At 48.3% G+C, this 24368-nt stretch overlaps 2 protein-coding genes across 3 annotated transcripts; one reads left to right on the top strand and one right to left on the bottom strand.

The window, feature by feature from the left end:
- The first annotated feature begins 6706 nt into the window (after nt 1-6706).
- On the top strand, nt 6707-7856 carry LOC129014508 (putative GED domain-containing protein DNM1P34). The gene is made up of 2 exons (XM_054451980.1): nt 6707-6913; nt 7656-7856. Exons 1-2 carry the CDS (start codon nt 6707-6709, stop codon nt 7854-7856), a joined length of 408 nt encoding a protein of 135 aa, XP_054307955.1.
- A 1375-nt stretch (nt 7857-9231) lies between these two features.
- Nucleotides 9232-24134, bottom strand: LOC129013625 (golgin subfamily A member 6C-like). Of its 2 annotated transcripts, XM_054450069.2 has the most exons (18): nt 23916-24134; nt 22146-22265; nt 20145-20225; nt 19249-19287; nt 18940-18990; nt 18758-18839; nt 18555-18661; nt 17455-17541; nt 17239-17346; nt 16957-17044; nt 16049-16575; nt 15707-15772; nt 14300-14375; nt 13777-13868; nt 13114-13216; nt 12927-13030; nt 12696-12837; nt 9232-12609 (listed from the first exon to the last, which is right to left on the bottom strand). In XM_054450069.2, the coding sequence occupies exons 1-18, from the start codon at nt 23997-23999 to the stop codon at nt 12395-12397; spliced, it is 2172 nt and encodes a 723-aa protein (XP_054306044.1). In that variant the 5' UTR covers nt 24000-24134; the 3' UTR covers nt 9232-12394. The 2 variants fall into 2 exon arrangements, with proteins under 2 accessions (XP_054306044.1, XP_054306045.1); XM_054450070.2 differs by lacking the exon at nt 15707-15772.
- Nucleotides 24135-24368: the final 234 nt, after the last annotated feature.

Here is a 24368-nt window from a genome sequence, read left to right as displayed (position 1 = left end):
AGTCTCATCACACTTTCCCTCACCATCTGGAAGCTGGAGCTAGGTTTGTGAAATCTTGGTTGAGAAAGAGTTGAATGCCACTTGTAGCATAGTGAGTTTCAGAAAGATAGTTTTATTTGCTAGTTCTGTTGCATAGGGTCCTGCAAGTTTTGGCAATTAACATATATGACCAACAGTTTTCTCACAAAGATTATCAGGGTTCTAGAAGAAATTATCTTCCAGTTTTATCCTGCTGCTAGTCCTATATTTCTTTATATAAGAACTAATTAATTCTTTGTCACTTTTCATTAGACATTTCTCTGCCTCTTTATGCTGTGCTTTATGTCTCTTTGTGCCCAGCCCCAGGTTTTTCCTTCTAACTGCAAGATTATTGAAATTTTCTCTCTCTCTCTCAAACTCCCAGGCTCAAGTGATCCTCCCCCGTCGACCTCCTGTGTAGCTGGCATTACAGGTGTGCACCGCTGCACACTGCTGATTTTCTCTCTCTCTCCTTTTTGAGATGGAATCTCACTCTGTTGCCCAGGCTGGAGTGCAGTGGTGCAATCTCGTCTCACTGCAACCTTCACCTCCCTGGTTCAAGCAATCCTGAGTAGCTGAGTTTACAGGTGCATGCCACCATGTCCAGATAATTTTTTTGCATTTTTAGTAGAGATGGAGTTTCACCATGTTGGCCAGAATGGTCTTGAACTCCTGACTTCAGGCAATCCGCTCACCTTAGCCTTCCAAAGTGCTGGGATTACAGGTGTGAGCCACTGCACCTGGCCAATTTTCTCTTTAACTTTCCCCATGAGCATGTGTACACACACACACAAACATGCATATAGACACCCAGACATCCACATGTATACACAAACACACATACAGAGACATACACATATCTACACATACTTATTAGATATACATTTACACACACCAACACAGACATGCACACACACGTACACACCTTCCTTTCACCTTCTTCACAGGACTCAGTGTTCTTAGAGAATGGAAAGAGTATTGCACCATGAGTCAAAGATATACTGTGCAACTTTGCCCAAGTGTCTTTTCTTTTGAGATCTCGTTTATAATAATAAACATCCTTACCCACCAATTAGGGTTATTTTGAAGATAAAATAGAAAGGTTGAATAACAGAATGATGGCATGTCATATAGTTAAAAAAAATAAAGAAAAACATTAACCTGACCAAAAAGAGATCTGGTCTTTGTCCTAGACTCCTGGGAGGTAACTGTCAACATGTAATACCTGATAGGAATATCTTTGCCTGGGGATCTTGGCTCATGATGGATAGCCTAATAATAAGATTTAGGGTGGGGACTAGCCAGGGCAATAAAACAACTATGTGATTTAGAGTCTGGGCTTTAGGTCACTCCTGGAAGGACTGGAGACTGGAAACTGAGAGCAGCCACATGGACAATCAAGCATGCCTCTGTGATGAAGTTCCAGTAAAAACCCTGAACACCAAGGCTTGAGGGAGCCTCACTGGCTGGGAATACTCCATGTGTATTGGCACATAGCAAAGCCGGGAGGGTAATGCACTCTGACTGCATGGGGAAGGGATAATGGACACTCCATGCCTGGTGCCCTCCTGGACTCAGCCCTATGCCTTTCTTCCCCTGGCTGATTTTAATCTGTCTCCTTTCCGTGTAATCAAGCCGTAACTATGAGTATAACAGCCTTCTGTGAGTTCTAGCCAATTCTTAGAGGTAAGTAAGCAGAGCTCATCTACTGCCTGCTTGAAAAAACTATTTAAAAATCCCTAAACTGAAGAAGGCCAGAGCTCTCATGAATCTGACCCAACAGATTTTGAAGCCAAAGCTGAGGGCATTGGAAGCCAGAGCCAGGCCAGACAGAGATGAGGCTCCTGGGAGGGAACAGGTGCAGTCCTGCTCAGGCTGCAGTGTCCCTGGGCTACAGCTGGACAAGGACTCCCTCTGGGTCACAGCTTCTAGGGACAGAATTTGGGGTAGTTTCACTGTCTGATTTGTAGGACTTTGGTGATGAACTCAGCTGGGAAACTGTGTGGTAATGGGAAGTGAATAGTTTTGCTTTTTTAAATCATCTACCTCCTGTATGCTTGGATCCACATGGGAACTCAGTGTGGAAATTGCCTTCGAACAGCCTAAGCCTGAACTGTGGGCCATGTGTCCAGTTTCCTGGCCACCAGCTTTGTTCACTCCTCACCCCTACCCATCACTGATGCCAGATCCATCCTCCCAAATATCCTTTCATCATGTTACCCTCCCCACCACCTCATGGCACCTTCTACACAACAGGAAATGCCTCCCACCTCAGCCTGGCATTCAAGGTTCTTTCTGATGTGGCCACCTCTCACCACCCCACCACATCTCCCTGTGGGCCCTGCCTAATTGGATCAATTTTTCCTATCCATGAGCTGAACTTTCCCACCTCCATACTGTTGCTTACACTGTGACCTTCCTCTGAATGTTCTCTTCCTCCCTCTCCCCAAGTCCAAATGCAATAGACTGAATTGTGTCTCCTCAAAATTCATACATTGGAGCCCTAACCCACTATATGATTGTATTTTAAAATAGGGCTATTAGGAGGTAATTAAAGTGAAGTGAGGGAGGGGGGGCAGAGCAAGATGGCTGAATAGTAGTCTCTACCAATCATTCCCCCTGCAGGAAAATCAAATTTAATGACTCTTCACCAGAAAACCATCATCATAAGAACCAAAAATCAGGCGAGGACTCACAGTACCTGGGTTTAACTTCATGTTGCTGAAAGAGGCATTGAAGAGGGTAGGAGAGACAGCCTTGAAACACCAATATGACCCTTCCCCCTCCCCCAGCAGTGGTCACTGTGGTGCTGAGAATCTGTGCACCTGGGGGAGGGAGAATGCAGCAACTGTGAGACTCTGTCTTGAACTCAGTGCTGCCCTGTCACAGCAGAAAGTGAAACCAGGTGGAACTCATGTGACACCTGCCCATGAAGGGAGCATTTAGACCAGCCCTACCCAGAGGGATTCACCCATCCCAGTAGTTAGAAGGCTTGAGGCTTGGGTTTTGACGAGCCTTGGCATGGCAGGCTATTATGCCCTGGGGCCCTAAATACACTTGAAAGGCAGTCTAGACCATAAGGACTTCAGCTCCTAGGCACATCCTAATGCCATGCTGGGCTCAGAGCCAGTGGACTCAGGGGGCACACGACCTAGAGAGACACCAGCCAGGGCAGCCAAGGGAGTGTTTGCACCACCCCTCCCCCAACCCCAGGCAGTGCAGCTTGCAACAACTAAACTGACTTCTTCCTTTTGCTTGAGGAGAGGAGGGGAAAGAGCAAAGAGGACTTTGTCTTATGTCTTGGATAGCAGCTCAGCCACAATAGGACAGAGCACCTGTCAGAGTTGAGAGGCCCCCATTCCAGGACCTAGCTCCTGAATTACCTTTCTAGATACACCCTGGACTAGAAAGGAATCTTCTGCCCTAAAGGAAAGAACCCAGTCCTGGCAAGATTCATAACCTGCTGACTCAAGAACCTTGGGCCCTGAATAGCCAACAACAGTGATACCCAGGTAGTATGTTATGGGTCTGGAGTAAGGCTCTGAGACTTGCTGGCTTCAGGTGAGACCCAGCACATTCCCAGCTATGGTGGCTGTGGTGAGAAATTTCTTCTGCTTGAGAAAAGCAGAGGGAAATGTAAAAGGGACTTTGTTTTGCAGCTTACATACCTGCCTGGCCACAATGGGATAGACAGCACCAAATGGGCTCTTGTGGTCACTGATTCTAGGCCTTGGCTATTAGACAGCATTTCTGGACCTGCCCTGGGTCAGAGGGGAGCCCAATGCTTTGAAAGGTGAGTCCCAGGCCTGGAAGCATTCACCACAAGTGACTTAAGAGCCCTTGGGCCCTAAGTGAACATCGACAGTAGCCTGGCAGTACTCCCTGTGGGCCTGTGGTGTTGTGGCCACAGGGTGAGGCTCCTCTGCCTGTGGAAAGGGAAAGGCAGAGTGGGAAGGACTTTGTCTCATGGTTTCGGTGTCTGCTCGGCTGCCTTAGAATAAGGCACCAGGTAAATTTCTAAAGTTTTTGACTGCAGTCCCTGGCTCCCAGACAGCATCTCTGGACCCGCCAGGGCCTGAGGGAACTTGTTGCCCTGAAGGGAAAGACACAAGCCTGGCTGGCTTTGCCACCTGCTGACGGTACAGCCCCAGGGCCTCAAGTGAACATAGGCGATAGCCAGGTAGTGTTGACAGTGGGCCCTGAGACCCAGTGCTTTGCTGGCTTTAGGTCTGACCCAGTGCAGTCCCAGTGGTGGTGGCCATAGGGATGTTGTGTCAGCCCACCCCCAGCTCCAAGTGGTTCAGCAGAGAGAGAGAGAGAGAAAGAGAGAGAGAGAGATGGGGCGCCGCAGAGACAGAGACAGAGAGACAGAGACAGCGACTGTTTTTTGGAGAGAAATTACAGGTAGAGAATAAGAGTCTCTACTTCCTGGTAGCTCAGAAAATTCTTCCAGATCTTATCTGAGACCACCAAGGCAGTTCCTCTATGAGTCTGCAAGAACCATAGCATAACTGGGCTTGGAGTGTCCCCTAATAAAGATACAGTTTAGATCACAACACCCACATCCTTTCAAATACCTGGAAAGCCTTCCCAAGGGTGGGTACAAACAAGCCCAGGCTGAGAAGATGGTGGCAGCTTGAAATCAGCCATGGAATATTTGCACCACCGAAAATGGCAAACACTACAGAACAGACTTCTGTTCCCTCCCCGACAGAGAGCCCCTTGTGTAACAACAGCACACCACTGCCCCTTCCCTGAGCAGAGCACTGTGTGTTGCAGCAGAGTGGGGGTGGGTGTCTTCTCCCTTGGGCTACAGAGTACACATTTTTTTCCTCAGCACATGGATCATTCTCAAGGATAAACCATATCTTAGATCACACAATACATCTTAAAATATTAGAAAAAAATGAAATAATATCAAACATCTTCTCTGATCACAATGGAATAAAACTAGAAGTCAGTAACAAGAGAAATGTTGGAAACTATACAAACACATGGAGATTAAATAATATGCTCTGGAATGACCAGTGGGTCAGTGAAGAAATTAAGAAGGAAATTGAAATATTTCTTAAATGATAATGGAAACACAACATGCCAAAACCTATGGGATTCGACAAAAGCAGTACTAAGAGGGAACTTTATGTCTATAAACACCTACTTTTAAAAAGCAGAAAAGCATCAAATAAACAACCTAACAATGCATCTTAAAGAAATAGAAAAGCAAGAGCAAACCAAACCCAAAATTAGTATAAGAAAATAAATAATAGAGATAAGAGCAGAAATAAATGGAATTGAAATGAAGAAAACAATAAAAAGCATCAGTGAAATGAAAAGTTGGTTTTTGGAAAAGATAAACAACATTGACAAACTTTTAGCCTAACTAAGACTAAGAAAAAAAGAAGAGTGAAGTGAATAAAATCAAAGATGAAAAAGGAAACATTACAACTGATATCGCAAAAATTCACGGGATCACTAGTGGCTATTAAAAGCAACTGTATGCAAGGCCGGGTGTGGTGGCTCATGCCTGTAATCCCAGCACTTTGGGAGGCTGAGGTAGGTGAATCACGAGGTCAGGAGTTCGAGACCAGCCTAACCAACATGGTGAAACCTGTCTCTACTAAAAATACGAAAAAATTAGCTGGGCATGGTGGCACAACCTGTAATCCCAGCTACTTGGGAGGCTGAGGCAGGAGAATCGATTGAACCCAGGAGGTGGAGGTTGCAGTGAGCTGAGATCATGACACTGCATGCCAGCCTGGATGACAGAGCAAGACTATCTCAAAAATAACAACAACAACAATAATAATAATAAACAACTCTATGCAAAGAAATAGGAAAACTTACTAAAAATGGATAAATTTGTAGACACATCCAGCCTGCCAAGATTGAACCATGATGAAATCCAAAACCTGACCAGACCAATAAGAAATAATGAGATCAAAGCAGTAATAAAAAGTCTCCCAGCAAAGAAAAGCCTGGGACCTGGTGCTTCACTGCTGAATTCTACCAAACATTTAAAGAACTGATACCAACCTTAACCAAACTATTCAAAAAATAGAGACCTTACCCAACTATTTCAAACTCATTCCACAAGGCTAGTATTACACTGATACCAAAACCAAAGATACATCCAAAACAGAGAACTACAGGCCAATATCACTGATGAATACTGATGCAAAAATCCTCCACAAAATATTAGCAAATTGAATTCATCAACACATTAAAGTTGGGATGCAGTGTCCCAGGTTCACTCAACCCTTCCCCTTTTCCTGTGTGTGTCTACTTTGGCTGTGCTCCCAGGTGGCAGTGGTGGTGGCAATGTTGGTGTGTGGGCCTCCCAGGACAAGGGGAAAGTGAGTATGCCCTTCCTGCCTCCTGCCAGGTGTCTGTAACCTGTCACCAGCTCTGGTCAGGTCTTCAAGCAAGGGATCTGGAGATGTTCTTTTCCAATTTCTGGATTGGGAAATGGAGGCAAATTCTGGGTACTAGAGTCAGAACTAAGATGAGGCTTGATCAAGGGCATCTGGGGTCCTGAGAGGCAGAGACCGGAAACCCTCTAGAGCATGTGGGGATCTGGGTGTGTGTTCTGGCCAGTTGCTTCTCCCTGTGCCTCAATGTTCCAGGTATGCTTGGAGGGGCTGAGATCCTGGGGATGCCTGGAGCCTGGCTGCATGGCCTGGCCACCCTGATGCCTTTGTGTTCTCCGTGGCAGGCCAGCAAGGCTGAGGAGAATGGCTCCGACAGCTTCATGCACTCCATGGTCCCACAGCTGGAGCGGCAAATGGAGACCACCCAGAGCCTGGTGGAATCCTATGTGGCTGTTGTCAACAAGACCGTGTGGGACCTCATGGTTGGTCTTGTGCCCAAGACCATCATGCACCTCATGATCAACAATGTGCATGCACCGCCTCATGGGGGCAGGGGGCTCCTGTGGCACTGGGGATGCAGGTGGCTGTGTTGGCCTGGCAGAGATGACAACCAGCCCTGTGGGACCAGGTGCAGGGAGAGGGTCACGGTCCAGACCAGAGCTGTTCCATAGAACTGTAACATAGGACTGGGCACAGTGGCTCATGCCTGTAATCCCAGCACTTTGGGAGGCCAAGGCAGAAGGATGGCTTGAGCCCAGGAGTTTGAGACCAGCCTGGGCAACATAGTGAGACCTGGTCTCTACAAAAAAATTTTAAAAATAGCTAGGCCTGGTGGTGGCATGTGCCTGTAGTCCTAGCTACTCAACAGGCTAACCTTGGAGGATGACTTTGAGCCCAAGAGGTTGAGGCTGCAGTGAGCAGTGATCTCACCCACTGTACTCCAGCCTGGCGACAGAGCGAGATCTTATCTCCAAAAATTAAAAACTGAGTAGACAGGTGTCCTGGTGGCATGATAGGTCCTGGGTCCCCTCCCAGATCTGTGACCCTGGACTGGTGACTTGACTTTTCCTCTGGACCTCAGTGTCCCCATCTGAGTGAGAAAAGGCAGTGGAAAGGTAGGTCTTTGAGTCTAAGTGGTGTAGAAGCCGCATCTGAAAAGCCATGCTCGGAGCTCCAAGTCCATGGCACAGTCCCAGCAGGGCCTGGTGGGGTGGCCAGGGTGGCACGGGCATCAGGTCCCAAACTCCTTCCTTCTTTGCCCGCTCTCAGACAAAGGAGTTCATCTTCTTGGAGCTGCTGGCCAACCTGTACTCATGTGGAGACAAGAACATGCTGATGGAGGATTCTGCAGAGCAGGCACAATGGTGCAACGAGATGCTGCGCATGCACCACGTGCTGAGGGAGGCACCCAGCATCATCGGCGACATCAACACGACCACTGTCAGCATGCCCAGTGGGGCCCATGGATGACTCCTGGCTGTAGGTGCAGAGCATCCCAGCCCGACGCAGGTACCAGGGCTGGCCCCCATGGCCCCAAAGCCCCCCAACCTCCATGGCTGAGCCTGTGGGATCTTGGAACAGGCTCCATGCCCAAGTTGGCAGACGTGGGTGCTCTCTGGAGCTGTCAGAGAGGGCAGAGAGCTCGTGGTTCATGGTGTAAGGGCTGGAACTTGGAGGGTGTTGTGTGTGGGGCTGGAATCTGAGTCTGCCAGAGGCCTAGGAACATCATCCTGGGCATGCCGTACCTGTCGTGCAGTCTGAGTCATGCTGCCAGGTCAGGGTATCCAGCTCCCAACCTGGGAGTGCCAAGAGCCAAACCCACTGCAGAGCAGGGGTGATAGTCAGGGTCCCACCTCCTCTATCTGTTGGCAATCCAGTGGTGATATAGGATAAAACCTTGAGAGTCCCATACACATGGTCATCCCACAACACACCTCACAGACCAGGCAGGAGTCACATCACCAAGGCAGCCAGGACCCCATCCCCACCTCCTTCCTCTGTCCTATGCTATCAATAAGTAAGTTTCCCAGCCACATATAATGATTAGAACCTCCTCCCCATATGCCAGCTCCAACCTCCACTAGGTATGATACAGGGGGCGACCCTACCCCCCAGAATATACAAAATATTACACAGATACTATATGTACACTGGGGAAGGGGGTCCACCCCAGCAGCCCATGCCCTCACCTGCCTACAGTTAGCCCCACTGTTCTGCTTCAGCTGCCTCTCTGAATAAGATGGGAGCCCCCTTAGGGAAAAGTTGCTTTGGTGAGAGTAGGGAGGCCATCAGGCCTCCTCCAAACAAACCAGCTCTACCAGCCTCTGGCTCTTAAGTAACAAACATCACCATCCAGAAATGTAAGGACTCAGCCCTGGTCAGGTGGCAAAGGGTCTGTTTGTCTGCCCCCATTAGACAGGGGTCTTGTCTTGCTACCCTAATGGTAAAGGGGTGACTGGGAAGGGGTGGTAGGGACATGGTGGGGGCAGAGACTCCAGCTCCACTTCTCCAGGCTTATGCTGACAGGGGCCTGCTTTTATTTATTTTTATCCCATGACTTATTTTTTAATCCTATAACTTCTTTTTCATAATACTTTTTTTAAACTTTTCATAAAACTTTATTCTACCTTTTTTCACAACACTTTTCTGCCACAAATTTTCCACAACATTTTTTATCCCATAACTTTGGTTTGTGTTCTTTAAATAAACACACTTGCATAGTTACAATTTTGTAAAAATAAAAACTGATTATCTCGTGCCAAGCGTGCCCAGCATTTGCACATTCTCAATACTTTTAACACCATAGTTTTCAAGACACAAAATTTTAAGGCAAAAACAGCACTTTGCAACAATTTAATAATTTATTACATTACAGTAGCATCACAGTAGCAGTGAATAATGCCACTTTAGGCAACAGTGTTTCAGTATTTCCATTATACATTCTGTTTACTAGAATTCATAAATTGGTAAAAGTCATTCTAAGAAAACTTGGCAAATAAAGCTTTGCATTGGAATTGGCATTTCTTTCTCTACCTTTCCTTCCCCCAGTTTCTTTTAAACTACAGTATTCATATTTTAAAATGTTTTAACTTACTTCAAAATGTTAAGATAGCAGTTACATTTTTGAATAGTTATATTCTTTTAAAATGACTCTTTAAGATAAAGTTTTAGAGAAACTATATTATGGATAGGGCTGATTTACATTTTCACATTTTCTAAATATCAGCTTTGGTTTTAGAACTGATTTTTTTCATTTCTGGAAAAACCTATCAGGTTTAATCAAATACTTTAAAAATGATTATATATTGCAATATTTAAATAGGTATTTTAATTCTTTACTTTTTCAGAAATTCTAATTTATTCAGTAGAACTCACATTTTAAAATTCTATGTTTCTGATAAACTCTAACCTTCCAATGTTGCCTTCTAAGCAAATTGAAAGCTGCCTTATACTGAATGAGGAAGAGAACAAATACTTGGCTGAATGAGGCATTGCAAAGGACTGCATGCACTTTGAAGAGAGACTTAAGTTATTGTCATACGATTTATATTCTATGTAATTTTTCTTAAATATATGACAAAATGCCTACACAAAGAGTGGTATTTCAGTTAATATAGTACATTTACTTTCCAGACTGACGTTCAGCTTAAATATGCCAGTGTGTGATTTAATCCATAGGTACCTGATGAACACATTATTGTCAGATTGGTTACAGATGCTAAACGCTATCTGAAGGTCATTCCTAGTCATTTATCTTTATCAGGGTAAAAGTGAAGTGATTTGAAATAAAAATTCCTTTGAAATAATTTATCAATATATTAGGTAAACCCAGTTTCAGAATTATAAAGAAAAACTGTTAGACCAAATAAGGTGGCTAATTAACAGTGGTACAACTTCTAGCCCGAGGGTTTAAAATGGACTTAAAGTAACTGTCTTTCAAGTGAACTCAAATAATGCAAAAGTGGCAAGTTCACAAAATAGAAGGCAAGAACGGGACCTTAAGTCCATTTTAAACCCTCAGGCTAGAAATTGTACCACTGTTAATTAGCCACATTATTTGGTCTAACAGTTTTTCTTTATCATTCTGAAACTGGGTTTATTTAATACATTGATATATTCAAACAATTTGGAAGAGTCAGTTGAAGTCACAATAACCCAATATTTGCACTCTTTCAGTGACTGCAGGCAAATCTGTTATTTCATCTGTAAAATCATACTATTGCTCTCCTATTAATGTCATATTTATAGAAGTATCATGAGGATATCAAATGATAAAAATGGAGATGGTCTAGTAACTAGAAATGCCCACCCCAGGGAGCACACATACATCTCTCCCTACATCCTAATAATGTGACATATTTTGGAACACAGACATTAGAACTTCATGAAGTTTTAACTGTTGATTCTTTCCCAAGCATCATAAAGTTATGATTTAGGCAATGTATGACTGAAATAATTCATTCATCGTGTATAGGCACATTAACATAAATATGGCACAAAATATGCCTCTAACTGAAACTGAGAGGTATAAAAACATATTTCACTCTTTGTAAAGAACCCTGTGAGGAAATATAACTCTGTGATTGTATAGACACTTTTCCTCATAATACTTGGACATTCACAAACAGTAGATTGCACTGCGGCTTGTAAACATTTTAAGTTACATAAACTTCACCTTGATTTTAAAATGTAGTATAATACTGTCTACTAAAACTCCTTTTTGTTTCAACTAAGTACTCTCACATATATTGGTTTATAATAATGGTGGTTATTATTTTTTAAATGTTTTCCTCTCAAGGGAAAGAAGTAAATTCCTATGTCAGAGAAACCAATGTGGCTGAAGAATAGGTATTAGCCAGAGAGGTCTACATGGTAAAAATCAATCTTCTAGCCTCAAAGAAGCTCCATGAACATAGAGGAAGGCCAGGTGTCACACAGCTTTCCCTCACTCGAATTCATTCTTGACTAGAACCTGTATGCCTCTTCCAGGGATATTTAAACTCTTAAAGGATTTCTTATGATCTTTACTAAATACATTAAGAAGAATGCCAACCAGTGCCCTTTTGTGTACTGGGACATATACTCATGTGATTAAAACAGGTAACATGAACTCTGACTTTAAAATCTATTATAGATATAAATGCTCTAAGCTAGAAAAGGTTTTCCACATCCACAGTCAATGATGGGAGCCTTTCATTCCTCAGAAATAATCCCTTTTTAGGTCATTGAGAAAGGGTACAACTGCTGCAGCTCATGATGCAATATCTTCATGACCCCAGAGCACATACAAATCCTAAGGGAACTACCATAGTACAGCACTCATTCTTGGCACCAGAACAAATGAAACACTCTATCCTGCACACACCTGCCAGAGCAGACCACTTTCCTCTTCTGTGAGATTTAAAAAGCTCCCCAAAATGTTATTACTCCCATCCCCAATACACAGAAAATAGGGGAAAGGCTGTTTCCAGTTCTCGGCCTTTAAACAACTCTAAATGTCAGTACTCACAGTGGCATGTTACCAAGTAATAAACAGTGCACACTTGAGGGCAAACCACATATTGAGCTAATGAAGAGCTCACTGTGGTTAGGATTCGACCAAACATAATAGCAGAATATAAGCAAATTTTATCTGAATTCTGTAATGAATGTACATGCTGCAATAACATTAAAAAAGCGTGGCAGCCTGTTCCAAACCAGTAAGAATAGTTTTGTGCAAATAGTGGGTCTTTGTGTGTTTGAATTCCCATCACCTAAGGGCAAACTCGATATGCATGCTAATGACCTGAAATTATCAAATTAAAAACAAAAATGCTAAAGGATGCCAGAGTGAACATCAGGGAAAGACCAACTCTCCCTTAACTTTTTACAAATAAATTTAAACGGTAAATTAGAAACATAAATAAATGTGAGTGGCTCTAACATTCAAATGGAGTAAATGAATGGTGTAGGAGATTAACCCCATAACTTTTTGTTGTTGTTGTTGTTTTAAATTTCTTGACCAGCTCTTAGATGATGATGATGTTTATCTCCCTGTTCTCGGCTGCCCGGTAAAAGAATGGCACGCAGGGTTTGCTGGGCAAGCCTGGGTGCTCCTGGGTGTCCTGCATTATAGGAGGCAGCTGCACAATCTGCTGTGCAGTGGGGTTGTCATGGGGAGAACCCTCCCTGGCCTCTGCTGTTGCAGGCTCCATGCTGTTGTCCAGGCTCACCTCATAAAAATCTTCGGAGAGAGGGAGGCGGGGGTCTGAGCACAGTGCAAGCCTCCCCTGCTCTTGCCTGCCCACCCCGCCTGAGGGCTCTACTCACCATCCGCCCCAAGTTCCTGGGGGGCTGGGGCCCCTGGAGCGGGCTCATCAGCAGGGTTCTGGGCAGCGGTGAGGAATTTGCCTTGACCCTCGTGGTTGCCCACAAGGGGCAACACCAGCTCCTGCAGCTCCAGCAGCTTCACCTGAAGGGAGGGGTGCTCAGCTCCCACCCTGGAGCCTGCGCCAGCACCCATGCCCAGCCCCACCCCCGCAGAGATGTTGCATGCCCTACCTTCATCTCCTCCTCCTTCTGGGCCAGCCTGATGACATCCTCCATCTCCTGGTGCCGCGTGATTGGCACTGCCCCCTGGCTTTCATATCCGGTGAAGGACTCTCCTGCGAGAGGACATGGCTCAGACACTAGGGTCCCTCCGATGGCCCTGCAGCTCCCCTTGCCCGTGCCCTGGCCTCCCGCTCACTCATGCCATCTGTCGCTCCAGAGGGCTGGATGAATCCATGCTCCAGTGTTTCCACCTGCTCCTTCCCATTCGCTTTCTCCTTTGGGAGGTCCATAAAGCTGCTCTGGAGCCAAAATAATGGGGTCACATCTCGGGAGCGACCTGTTCTGCCCTGCCCCCACTTTTCTTGGCCCATGCCAGGACTCACTTTCAGCTCCTCCATGGCCTCCTTCAGGGCCTGGTAGCTCTCCCAACACACACACTCATCCCCAGTCCTCCCTGGGGCTGGGGCCTCTGCCTCTGGCTCCTTCCAGGCCGAGGCCACCAGTTGAGCCAGGTGCAGGCAGCACAGCCTTCGCACCTTCCGCTGCCCACATAGCCGTGCCTGCTCCTCCTGGGAACTGGCTCCAGCGGAGTTGAAAAATGCCACTTGAAGGCAAGAGGTGAGTATTCTTGTAGGGGCATAGACAGAACAAATGAGGCAGGGAGGTGGAGCACAGCCCCTTCACTTGGGGCCTCAGAGAGTGCACCTGTTGGCCACAGGTGACAAGGTGTCTGACCACTGGCTCCTGGAAGGGGTGAGGAGCCAGAGAAATCAGAAGGCAGGAAAACCAAGAGCATAAGGGGGTCTGGGAGGGACCACAGAGGAAGGTGGCAAAGCGGGGTGGGGAAAGTCAGGCTCACCGTGGACTCCCAGCTCTCCAGGTCCTCTGGGATGTTTGGCACGGGCAGAGGCACCTCCTCCTCCTCACTGTCCAGATGTCCTCTTCCATCTCCTGTAGGGAGTTGGCCAGAGGGGTCCTCAGACAACCCAACAAGGGAGGTACTGTGGGCCCACCTCTGTCCCCACCCTGACCGTGTAACCCTGAGCCAGCCTCTCCCCAGAGGTGAATGAGCTGCTGTTCTTTATTTTTCCTTTTAAGAACCAAGATCTTGCTGTGTTGCCCAGGCATAGTCCCACTACTGGTCAGTGCGGGAGTCCTGACCTGCTCCCTTTCTGATCTGGGTCAGTTCATTCATCCTTAGGCAACCTGGTGGCCCCCTGCTCCCAGAAGGTCACATATTGATGCCGAACACAGTGCAGACACCTGGTTGGCATAACTACCAGCTGTTCTAAAGGTCTCTTCCAACCCCTCAATCCTATGCTGCTAACAGTCCCCCATTCTTCCTGGGGCTCTCTCCTCTTCCTCTGAGTGGTCTCCTGTACCTTCTCCAGGGAGAGCCATGAGGCTCAACTGGGTCTCCAGCTGTTGGTTCTGCTGGCTGGCAGCTTCTAGGTGCTCCTAAGGGGATGGAAAACAGAGTGAGAAGGCACAGAGGTTGCCAAGTCATCCCACTCGGGGCCCCGTCCTCAGCAACTCCCTCCTCCCCTGGGTCTCCTGCAACTTTTGGCAGGCCATCTCAGCCACCACGTTGTCCTGAGCTTCCTGCTGCTGCAGCTGGTCCATGTGCTGGGTCTGCAGCAGTAACTGCCTGTGCAGTGCCTCCTTCTCAGAGGTCAGCTGCTGATAGGTGGCCGTGTACTGCTGCAGGTGACCCAGGTACTAATCTCGCTGCTGCTGCAGACCTGAGACTCTTGGCTCTTCAGCTCCACCTGCAGGAAGACCCTGGGCATGAGGGCGTGTGGTGGCTGGCTTCCAGATTCTGGACCCATTAACAGGGTAGCCAGGGCACTGTGGGGCTCTGTCACCTGCCCAGGACCCTGGTCCCTTGTTCCAGGCCTAAGAGGCTTCCTCCCTTGCCTAGAACCCCATGCCTCCTTCCGCAGCCTCAAATCTCATGTTCTTCTTCCCTCAATTTAAACTGTAGGCCACAGACTGGTGGAAAAGCAGAGGGAGCCAACCACCACCTGTTAAGTGTGCTACATGCCTAATGCTTTCCATGTATCCTCTCATTCAATCCTCAGCACCTCTGCAAGGAAAATGCTAACTTCCTTTTGAAGTTAAAGAAACAGAGACTTAGAGATGAACAGTAGTTGAATGGTGACCAGTGGAACCCAGGCCAGAATCCAGTTTGAATCTAAGGAGGTTTTTTGTTTTGTTTTGAGACAGTGTCACTCTGTGGCCCAGGCTGGAGTGTAGTGGTGCAATCTCAGCTCACTGCAACCTCCACCACATGGGCTCAAGCGATTCTCGTGCCTCAGCCTCCTGAGTAGCTTGGATTAAAGGCATGTGCCACCATGCCTGGCTAGTTTTTTTTTTGTTGTTGTTGTAATTTTACTAGAGGTGAGGTTTCGCCATGTTGGCCAGGCTGGTCTCGAACTCCTGATCTCAAGTGATTCTCCTGCCTCAGCCTCCCAAAGTGCTGGGATTACAGGTGTGAACCACCATGCCTGGATAAGGAGCCTCTTATCACTGTCTCTTCCCCTATGATTGGGCAGCTCCATGCATCTAGCTGGGATGATGATGTCCAGATCTGGGAGGAGCCCAGGGCTACCCACCTCTAAAAGTCAGAGGGCAGGAAGCAAGAAACAGTCATAGGGCTGCCCCGGAGGGTGCTGGGGTCACCTGCCCCCCAGCTGTAGCGGCCTTTGGCCTGGCACCTCCCCTCCCCAGAGGCTGGTGGCCACCTCCCAGCCCTTCTTGGATGGGGTGGAGGTTACCATCTCCTTCACCTCCTCTAGCTTCCCCTGCAGCTCATTTACTTGCTGCACCAAGTGCAGTGCACTCTTGTTCTCGTTCTGCACAGAGAGAAGCAATCAGTTTCCATCCACTGCAGCTGGAGACACCAGAACTTGGTGTCTGCCTCCCATGTCACTGGGAAGGGTGGAGGCAGGTTAGAAAAATCATCCCTTCTCCCCCACAGCCATCAGAGCAGGGCCTGAGGAGCTGTAGCTCACAGGTGCCTTTAGAAGTACCATTTCGTGTGAGGGCTACACTGCCCCATTTTACAGGTGGGGAAACAAAGGCCTGGAGGGATAGGGATGAGGGCAGGCTTCCCAGGTGGGGCAACCCACCAGATCCTTGAAGCTGCACTGTGGCTCAGCCAGCTGCTTGTCGAGCTTGTGGTTCTGGGAGAGCACAAGCCTCTCCTGTTTTCGCAGCCTCTCCTCCTGCTTTTGTAGCCTCTCCTCCTTCTTCCACAGTCTCTCCTCCTGGTCCCACAGCCTTTTTTCCTGCTTTCGCAGCCTCTCCTCCTCCTTTCTCAGCCTCTCCTCCTGCTTGCGTAGCCTCTGCTCCTGCTTTCGCAGCCTCTCACCCTGCTCCCCTAGCATCTTCTGCTGCTCCTGAAGCATCTCGTTTTGTTCACACAGTCTCTTCTGCTCCCGCACCCTCCACTCCTTCTGCTCTCGGAGCATCTCCTCCTGCTCCTGGAGTCTCTGCTTTTGTTCCTTGCTCAAGAGACTCAAGGCCTGATTGTTTTCCACCTGGGATTGGAGCTTTCCCTCCAGACCCTCCACTTCCTGCCTCAGGTGTTTGGCCTCATCTTGTAGCTGTTCCACCACAGAGGTCACTGCTGGGGGCGCCACGGATGGGGGCTCAGCTGAGAAACGAAGCAGATAATAAGGGCCTCTGGATTCCCCACCTCCCTCCAAAAAAAATCCCTCTTCTTGATGCACAGCTCCTCTCAGGCTTCCCAAACTTGGTCTCACTGCTAATGATTCCTTGCACCTGATGGTAGCCAATTTCCAAGCCACTTTCACATAGAGAGCACTGTGAGTGGCTGACAACGGGCACTCCTCCCTCTTTGCTGATGGGGACCCCGAGGCTCATGGAGATGACAAAACTTGCCATCTCCTGGCACAGACCTCTTTCCCTCTGCCTCAAAGCCCTTCCATCCACCCACCTCCCTGGGGCATTCTAAGCCACCCCCACAGACCTCTGATGCCAGTCCTGCTCCCAGGTCACACCAGCCCCACCTTACCCATCTGGTTTTTGAATTCGGACAAGCTCCTCTCCAGCTCCTGTATCCGAAGTATGTCACTCTTCTTCTCTTCCTTCAATGTGTGAGCCTGCCCAAAGCACAGGGGAAAGGGCCCTGGGGAGAGGGGCTGGTGGCTGGACAGGCTACCATCTCCCTCTCTGCCCCCATCTGCACAAAGCACAGACCCAAGACCACCTCTGGCTGTACTATTCCCATTTTACACAGATGCCCAGAAAGATCCAGTGACCTATCTAAGGTGGGGGCTGAGGGGTCAGGTCTCACCTCCACCAACATTTTCCGCATCCTCTCTTGCCACCGGGCCCTCTCTCCTTTTATGTGTTCAGCGTATTCGTCTTTCTGTAGCTGGACTTGTTTTAATGACTCTGTCATCTGCAAGAAATGGGCACAGAAGTTAGGAAGGGCTGTCACTGGTCCTCACCTGCTCCTGGCCACCTGGGGTCATCTTCCTTCCACATCCCTCCCTCTGCAAAGCCTCACCTGTGTCACATGTGCGTTCAGCAGCGCCCGCTCCTTTATGGTCTGCTGTAACCGCCGCTGGAGGACCGCTTCACTGCAGCTCGAGGACTGGATGGTGAAGAGTGAGAAGGTTTGATCTGGGGAGCCCAGGCAGTGCCACTTAAAAGGGCTAGGGCTAGGCTCAATATACAACTTGGTTAGTGAAGATCAAGGCATTTCCAAGCCCGTGGCCTGGTTATTAAAAGAACTCAGTAAAGTTGGAAGGGACAGGGAAAGAGATCGAATTTACAGCTGGCTAACAGAGGCCCAGAGAGATCAGATAATATTGCTGTTGTTATTACTGTTATTACTACCACTGTTTGAGCCGCCATGGAGTGCTTCACCAGGTTCCATGCTACAAGCCCATTTCATCCTCACAAACACCATGTGAGACAGTTACTAGGATTACCTCTATTGTGTAGATGAAAAACATCGAGTGTTCCAGGTTAAGTGCTTGCTTAAGATCACTTAGACAGAGCTGGGATTTGAACACCCCGGTCTATCCTATTCTCTAAGCCCATTTTTCTTGTTGGGGATGGGGGCACAGATAGGAAGGGGGAAATTAATCTTTTGTTCACTTTTTGAAAGGATAATACATTCATATAGTCCAAAACTCAGAAGGTACAGAAGGGAGGTGTCTCCCAGGCAACCTTTACTCTCTCCTGAGTTTTTTATGAATGCTTGCAGATGTGTTTTTGTATATTATCATAGTACACACACACACACACACACACACACACACCACACACCCCTTTCCTCTCTCTACAGAAACGGTAACATACTAAAGACACTCTTCTGTACCTTCACAGAACAACTACCCAATACCCCACCTAGGAAAGGGCAGGGCAGGCACTTGGCCTCTGAGCTCTGCATCCAGTGCTCACTCCCCACAGTGCCTCCCAGCTCACCCACAGCAGCTGACTCAGCCCCAGGCTGCCTCTAACAACCATACACAAAAGCAGTGAGAAATGAGCATGCTGCCTTCTGGGCAGGACACTCCATCCTGCAGAAGGGACTTTTAGTCTCACTCCTCCATCTGGGAAGCCAGGCTGCCAGGGGATGGGGCAGCTGGTTGGACTCACCCTGTCCTCTTCCTGCTGCTGTGTAGACACAGCACAGAGAGCCCGCTCCAATTCTTGAATACGCTGTAAGGAGTATTGCAGGCGGCCAGCCAGATCCTTGGACTCTTCTGTAATGAGAGAGGTTGAGATGGGGCCCAAAGGACTCCCCGTAAAGACCTGTCAAAGTGCCAGGTTGAAGGATGATGGGATGCCCAGATTCCCACCTTCGAAGTGTCGGGCAGCACGTTTAGTATGGTAAAGGGTGGTCTTCAAGTCTGCCTTTTCCGATGTGAGGACGTTGATTGTCTGGAATTGAATGTTTGGGAGAAAAGCCAAGCAAATGCTGAAAGACAAGGAAAGATGCATTCTCCAGAGGACAGGAGAAAGCTCCCCACCCTCCACTCACCTCTAACTGCTCCGTTTGTGCTTTGTGTATTTCATTGTTTGCTTTCTTTGCCTATAGGAAGAGGAAGACAGAGCTCTTACCACGGGGAGGCAGAGATGGCACAGCAAGGGACAGGCCCCTAGAATGCCACCAATGCCCCAGGACGGGCCCACCCATGGGACCAGGTTATCAGGGACCCTGTGGGGATGGGGCGGAATCTGAGGGGTGAGCCTTCTTCCCCAGGCTGGGAGTGGGTAAGATGAGACTGGCACCTCTACATCTGAGTGCCCCCCAAACCCAGCAGTCATGTGAGCAAATAAATCATGTTACTTCTTCCAGCTGATGTTCCACTTGTTTCTTCTGCTCTTTCTGTGGGGAGAGTCAAATTCAGGTGACTGAGAGTGGCCCCCTCAACTCTATTCCCCAGACCAGGAAGTGGTAGGCGGGGACCAGGAATGGATTTTAAAGGCAACATTCTCAGACCCAATGGCAATACAAACTGGCCAACACTCCTCAAGCTCCCAAGGACAGAGGATTTGGGTCTTTGTTGGTTTTTTCCCACAGCCACAGAACTCAAAGTCTGAATCTGGATTCTCTTGAAAGGACAGTAACATAAACCTCTAGAGAGGGAGTCTCAGGAAGGCCCACCCTTCTGCCAGCTTGTGAATTAGAAAGGCGCCTTCATTCAACAAAATTTTATGGAGCACATACGGGCCAGCTACAGTTCTTCACAGCAGATATAGGATGAAAAAGGACAGACAGGAGCCCTTGGCCCTCAGGTTTCCATTCTAGGGGGCTTTAAATCTCAGACTCTCAGAGCTAACAGAGACCTTTGATGCTCTACCTCCTCCGGAAACACGAGCCCAAGGAGGACAGGTGGCTTGTCCAGACTCAAAGCAAATTAGGGACTGAGTCAGGGCAGAAATACAGGTTCCCTGACAACCAGTCAGGCTAGCGCTTCCCTGAGAGGTGACAACCCCAGGGCATGTGTGGCAAGGACTGGAGCAGGGGTGTCTGGAGAAGAGAGAGTCGGCAAAGAGGGCAGCGACAGAAGAGCCACGCTGCATGCTCCTTGCTCTGGGGTCCCTCCCGGTGAGGCCTGTGTGCTCCAGCTCCCCATTTGCCATTGGCACCAGGGTCCCCCAGCCCCTTTCTTCAGGGCCCCAAGGGGAAACTAAAGCCCAGGATTGGCAGTGTGGAATCAGGGGACCCCACTGGACTCTTACCAATGATTCTATGTTTTCATTGAGTTGATTGATAGTCACAGAGCTTGACTCCAGGCCTACTGCTACTCCTTGGTACTGGCTCTGAGGCACATGCAGACAGGAGGAGTTGGAAGAGGATTGTGGGGAGAGGTAGAGAGAACAATCATTAGGGCTGGGGTGTATGTGGGCTGTCTCAGGTGGCAGAGGGTCACCCAGCCCCCATTGTGAGAGGAGGTTGGAGGGCTGGCCTGCAAAGTCACTGCACCTCGGCCCAGGGCCTCTTACTTCCAGATCCTTCAGGGTAACAGATGATGCAGGAGTAATAAAAATGAGAAATCAAAAAAAAAAAAGAACTTACATGGGAAATAGTTATGTATATAGAGAAAGTATAAAAACAGCAAGGAGCCGGGCACAGTGGCTCACACATGTAATCCCAGCAGTTCGGGAGGCTGAGGCGAGTGGATCACTTGAGGTCAGGAGTTCAAGACCAGTCTGGCCGACATGGTGAAGCCACATCTCTACTAAAAATACAAAGATTAGCCAGGCGTGGTGGCAGGTGCCTGTAATCCCAGCTACTCGGGAGGCTAAGGCAAGAGAATCGCTTGAACCCGAGAGGCAGAAGTTGTAGTGAGCCGAGATCACACCACTCCACTCCAGTCTGGGTGACAGAGTGAGACTCTGTCTCAAAAAAAAAAAAAAAAAAAAGGCCCAAATCCCACATGCCTGCTCTGTACGTTATTCGCAGATTATTTTTAAACTTTTAGGTGTCACCATTTCCAAGATGATAAAAGATGCGGGGAAGGAAAAAAACCCACCAATCAAGCAGGTGAAGAAGCAGACAGAAACAGGCTGAAGGTTAATGGCAGCAACATAAAACAAGGCAGAGGCCAAGTATCCCCCAAGCCAGAGAAGCCTCAGGGCCATGCACAGCTGGAGACAGCAAGCCAGAGGGGGGTCTTGGCACTGCCTCAACTTTCACTTGTCCAATGGGGGAGCACTACCCCATTGGAGTGGTTAAGGTTGGACACCAGCACCTTCAGAATGTCCTGAATCTACAGGAGGTGACAAGGGAAAAACAAGGGCAGGGGGCGAAAGACAGAAGTGGCTTAGAGAGAAGTAAGAAAGTCAGGGTAGGAGGAAGATGTGGGTTCAGGAAAAGGAAATGCTGAAGAAGAGCAGAGGAGATTAAAACCATGGCCTGTGCCATTCTTCCAAATGGCCACCTGCTGCCTTGCCAGGGGCAGGAACAAATAGATGGAAAAGTCCCTTGAGTGATGCAGTCACAGAGTGGAGTCAGCTGACCAATACAGCTCTTAATGTGCTCACTGGACCCCTCTCCTCAGGCCCAGGACATGGGTGATGAATCTGGTAGAGCTCCAGACCTCCACCTCCATTAAAAAAAACAGACTCCTGAGTAAGAGTTCACCTGAACTAAGGGGTCTCCAGCTAAAAAACAAGTTTGAAAGACACTGATCTTATCCAGAATCATCTTACAGAGGAGGAAACTGAGGCCCAGCAGAGGAAGTGATTTTTCTGTGTTCATCCAGCAAGCTGGTGGCAAGTTAGAGCTTCTCTTCCTCCTAGGGCCTGGGGCTCTCCTCACCACACCCTGGGCCCCCTTCAGTGACTCCTAAAGGGACAGCCTGATGGCAAGTGGCTGTACTCATTAGCCCAGCTTCCCCTTGAGAGTGGGGATCAGGAAAATCAAACAGCAATGACCATTTCCTGGGTATCCTGGGTGTTTACAGCAGGCCACGTACTAGGGGTTAACATGAAAGCAACAATAATAAGGAATCTCATTTAAACTTCACAAATGGAAGTCAAACAATACTACCCCTATTTTACAGACGTGAAAAGAGAGGCCCAAAGAGCTCAAGCAACTTGCCATAAATCAGATCCCTAGCAGATGGAGAAGCAGGATTCAAACCCAGAATTCTTAACCAGTACCCAGCAATCTCAACAGTTACCCTCTACTGCCCCTTGTGCCCTCTGTCCCCAGGAGCCTGGCCAGCCAAGACTCACATCCCCAGGTGAGTGGCAACCACCAGAAGTGGTTGTCTCAGGGCTACTGCCAGTTTTTTTCTTTTTTGTCTTCGCTCCTTCTGGAACACCAGAGCTCTTCCTTTGCTGATATTCTTTTAGCTGTGGGAAAGAAGAGTAGTAATACACATGAGAACTACCAGCCCCTACAGCCACACCCTCCTTACAGTTTTTGCAAAATACTCTTATACACCATCTGATTTAATGCAACCAACAACTGTACAAGGTGTTGTCACAATCACTTAGTGATTGAGAGGGATGGATATTATGGCTAAAAATAAAGTGGGGCAGGGGGGCAATAATGGAACTTAAACTCAGTCTTCTGACTCCAAGCTCTGGGGTTTTGCCATGAATCAGCAGCTGCCAGGGACCAAATCCAGAGGCAGGGGTAGAAAAGTAAACATTACATAGGCAGGAACTACACACTGTGTGGTTTAGTCATACATCCTCACATGTCTGTTAGTGTGAAGAAGTGCACCAGTATCTCTCACACTTTTATATCAACGTGTCCTCATGGCAGAAGGCAGCTTTTTTGTTAAATCTGAGAATTTATCAGAAAGAGGACAACCCAAGTCTCATTTCAGAAAGAAGTCTGGTATACTCTTAGAAACCTATGTGAGGGTCATCCCTAAGTACATTAATGTTTTTCCTCTCAAGAGAATCAAGGGAAACTGATGCTTCTGAAAGATCTCCCACATTTATCCTGTGGCATTCAATGTACCCCAAGTTGAGATGATATGAAGAAGATTCAAGCTGTCAAGTTCAGTTTCCCAAGATCTATTCCACAGAAGGTGAGCAAATCTCACTTCAGAGACCACTGACTGAAGGGCAGTCTGGTCCCAGAACCATGGAGAATTAGAATATGAGGTAGAGAACTCAGAAAAAAATGTTCAAGTCTCTCTGGAGAGTAGAATCCTGGGGGAAAACCAAACCAAACCCATTCTCCCATTACCACCCAGAGATACTGCCAACGTTTTGAGCTCACAGGGGAAGTTTAGGCTTTTCACACTGTCGATGTCTATGTGAAGGGAGTAAGGCAGCCTGAAACCTCTTGCTCCTAGTTACCATAGTCCCCATTTCTCTTCTAGCTGGAAATTTGTGCTGTGACCAGAGGAACCAGAAATGGGGTGAGAATGCTTAGGGGACTGGGTTGTAAGATCAAAGGCCGGTCTTGCAGCAGTAATGACAGTTCCTAGGGGGACTGTGACATCACTACATTCCACTCCACCTGGGGGTGGGGGGAACGACATCGGTGCAATGGCTGAGTTGCCGATCCACGATGGGGGAGGGGGGCATAGGGCTGGGACCCAGGTCCTTGGAGATGCCAGTCCAGAGAGCCCAGGGAGGTTGGGCTTGGGTCAGCAGGAGGGGAGAGCAGAGTCTGCTCAGGGAACCCCAGGAGTCACCAGCCCAAAGTCACCCAGGGATGACTGGAGATGCTGGGGGGTTAGGGCTGGGGGTCCCAGGTCCTTGGAGACGTGAGCCCAAAGGACCCAGGGAGGTTGGGCTTGGGGCGGCAGGACGTGAGGGCTGAATATGGAGCAGGGAGCCCCAGCAGTCACCCGCCCAAAGTCACTGCAGGGTGATTGGCAAGGGCAGAGGCTGGGCTGCTGGCTGAATGGGCGGGGCTGACTGACAAGACTTTGGTGGAGGAGCCCAGGGGTGCCGGGGTAGGGGGGCCCAGCCCAGTGTGTCTCAGGAGGGGATCTCCGGCTAGGTTGGGGGGCCATGACCTTTTTCTTGGCTTTTTACCTTTTTCTTGGCTGCTGCCAATTTGTTCTGTCGAGTTTCTTCTAACATCATGGGGTGGGGAGGGAGGTAGGGTTGGGGCCACATCAGCGAACACCTCCAGTCACCTGCCAGGCTGCTGTGTGACTGAGCCAGAGGAGGCGTAACCAGGACCACACTAGAATGCAGAATAGGGGTGTGGCCTTAATGCTCCAATCCCATTGGTCAATGAGAAAGATGAAAGGGAAAGGAGGCGTGGCCAGGCAGCAGTGTGTCCAGAGGAACCTGTGACATCACAAGGAAAGCTACCTATGCGACTGCTGTCCCCGCCCACTTGGGGAGAGGGGTGGGGCCTGCCTACTCCAGGAGAGGAGAGGGACGGTTTTTGCTTTAAAATGTTAAAAATAAACTTTAAAAAATATATGTGTTTATACTTTATATATATGTGTGTCAGTGTGTGTGTGTCTGCATGTTCCT

Source organism: Pongo pygmaeus, chromosome 16 (assembly GCF_028885625.2).
Source record: "Pongo pygmaeus isolate AG05252 chromosome 16, NHGRI_mPonPyg2-v2.0_pri, whole genome shotgun sequence".
NCBI classification, from domain to species: domain Eukaryota; kingdom Metazoa; phylum Chordata; class Mammalia; order Primates; family Hominidae; genus Pongo; species Pongo pygmaeus.
The sequence above is the reverse complement of the archived record's forward strand: the minus strand, read 5'-3'. Positions and strand labels throughout refer to the sequence as shown.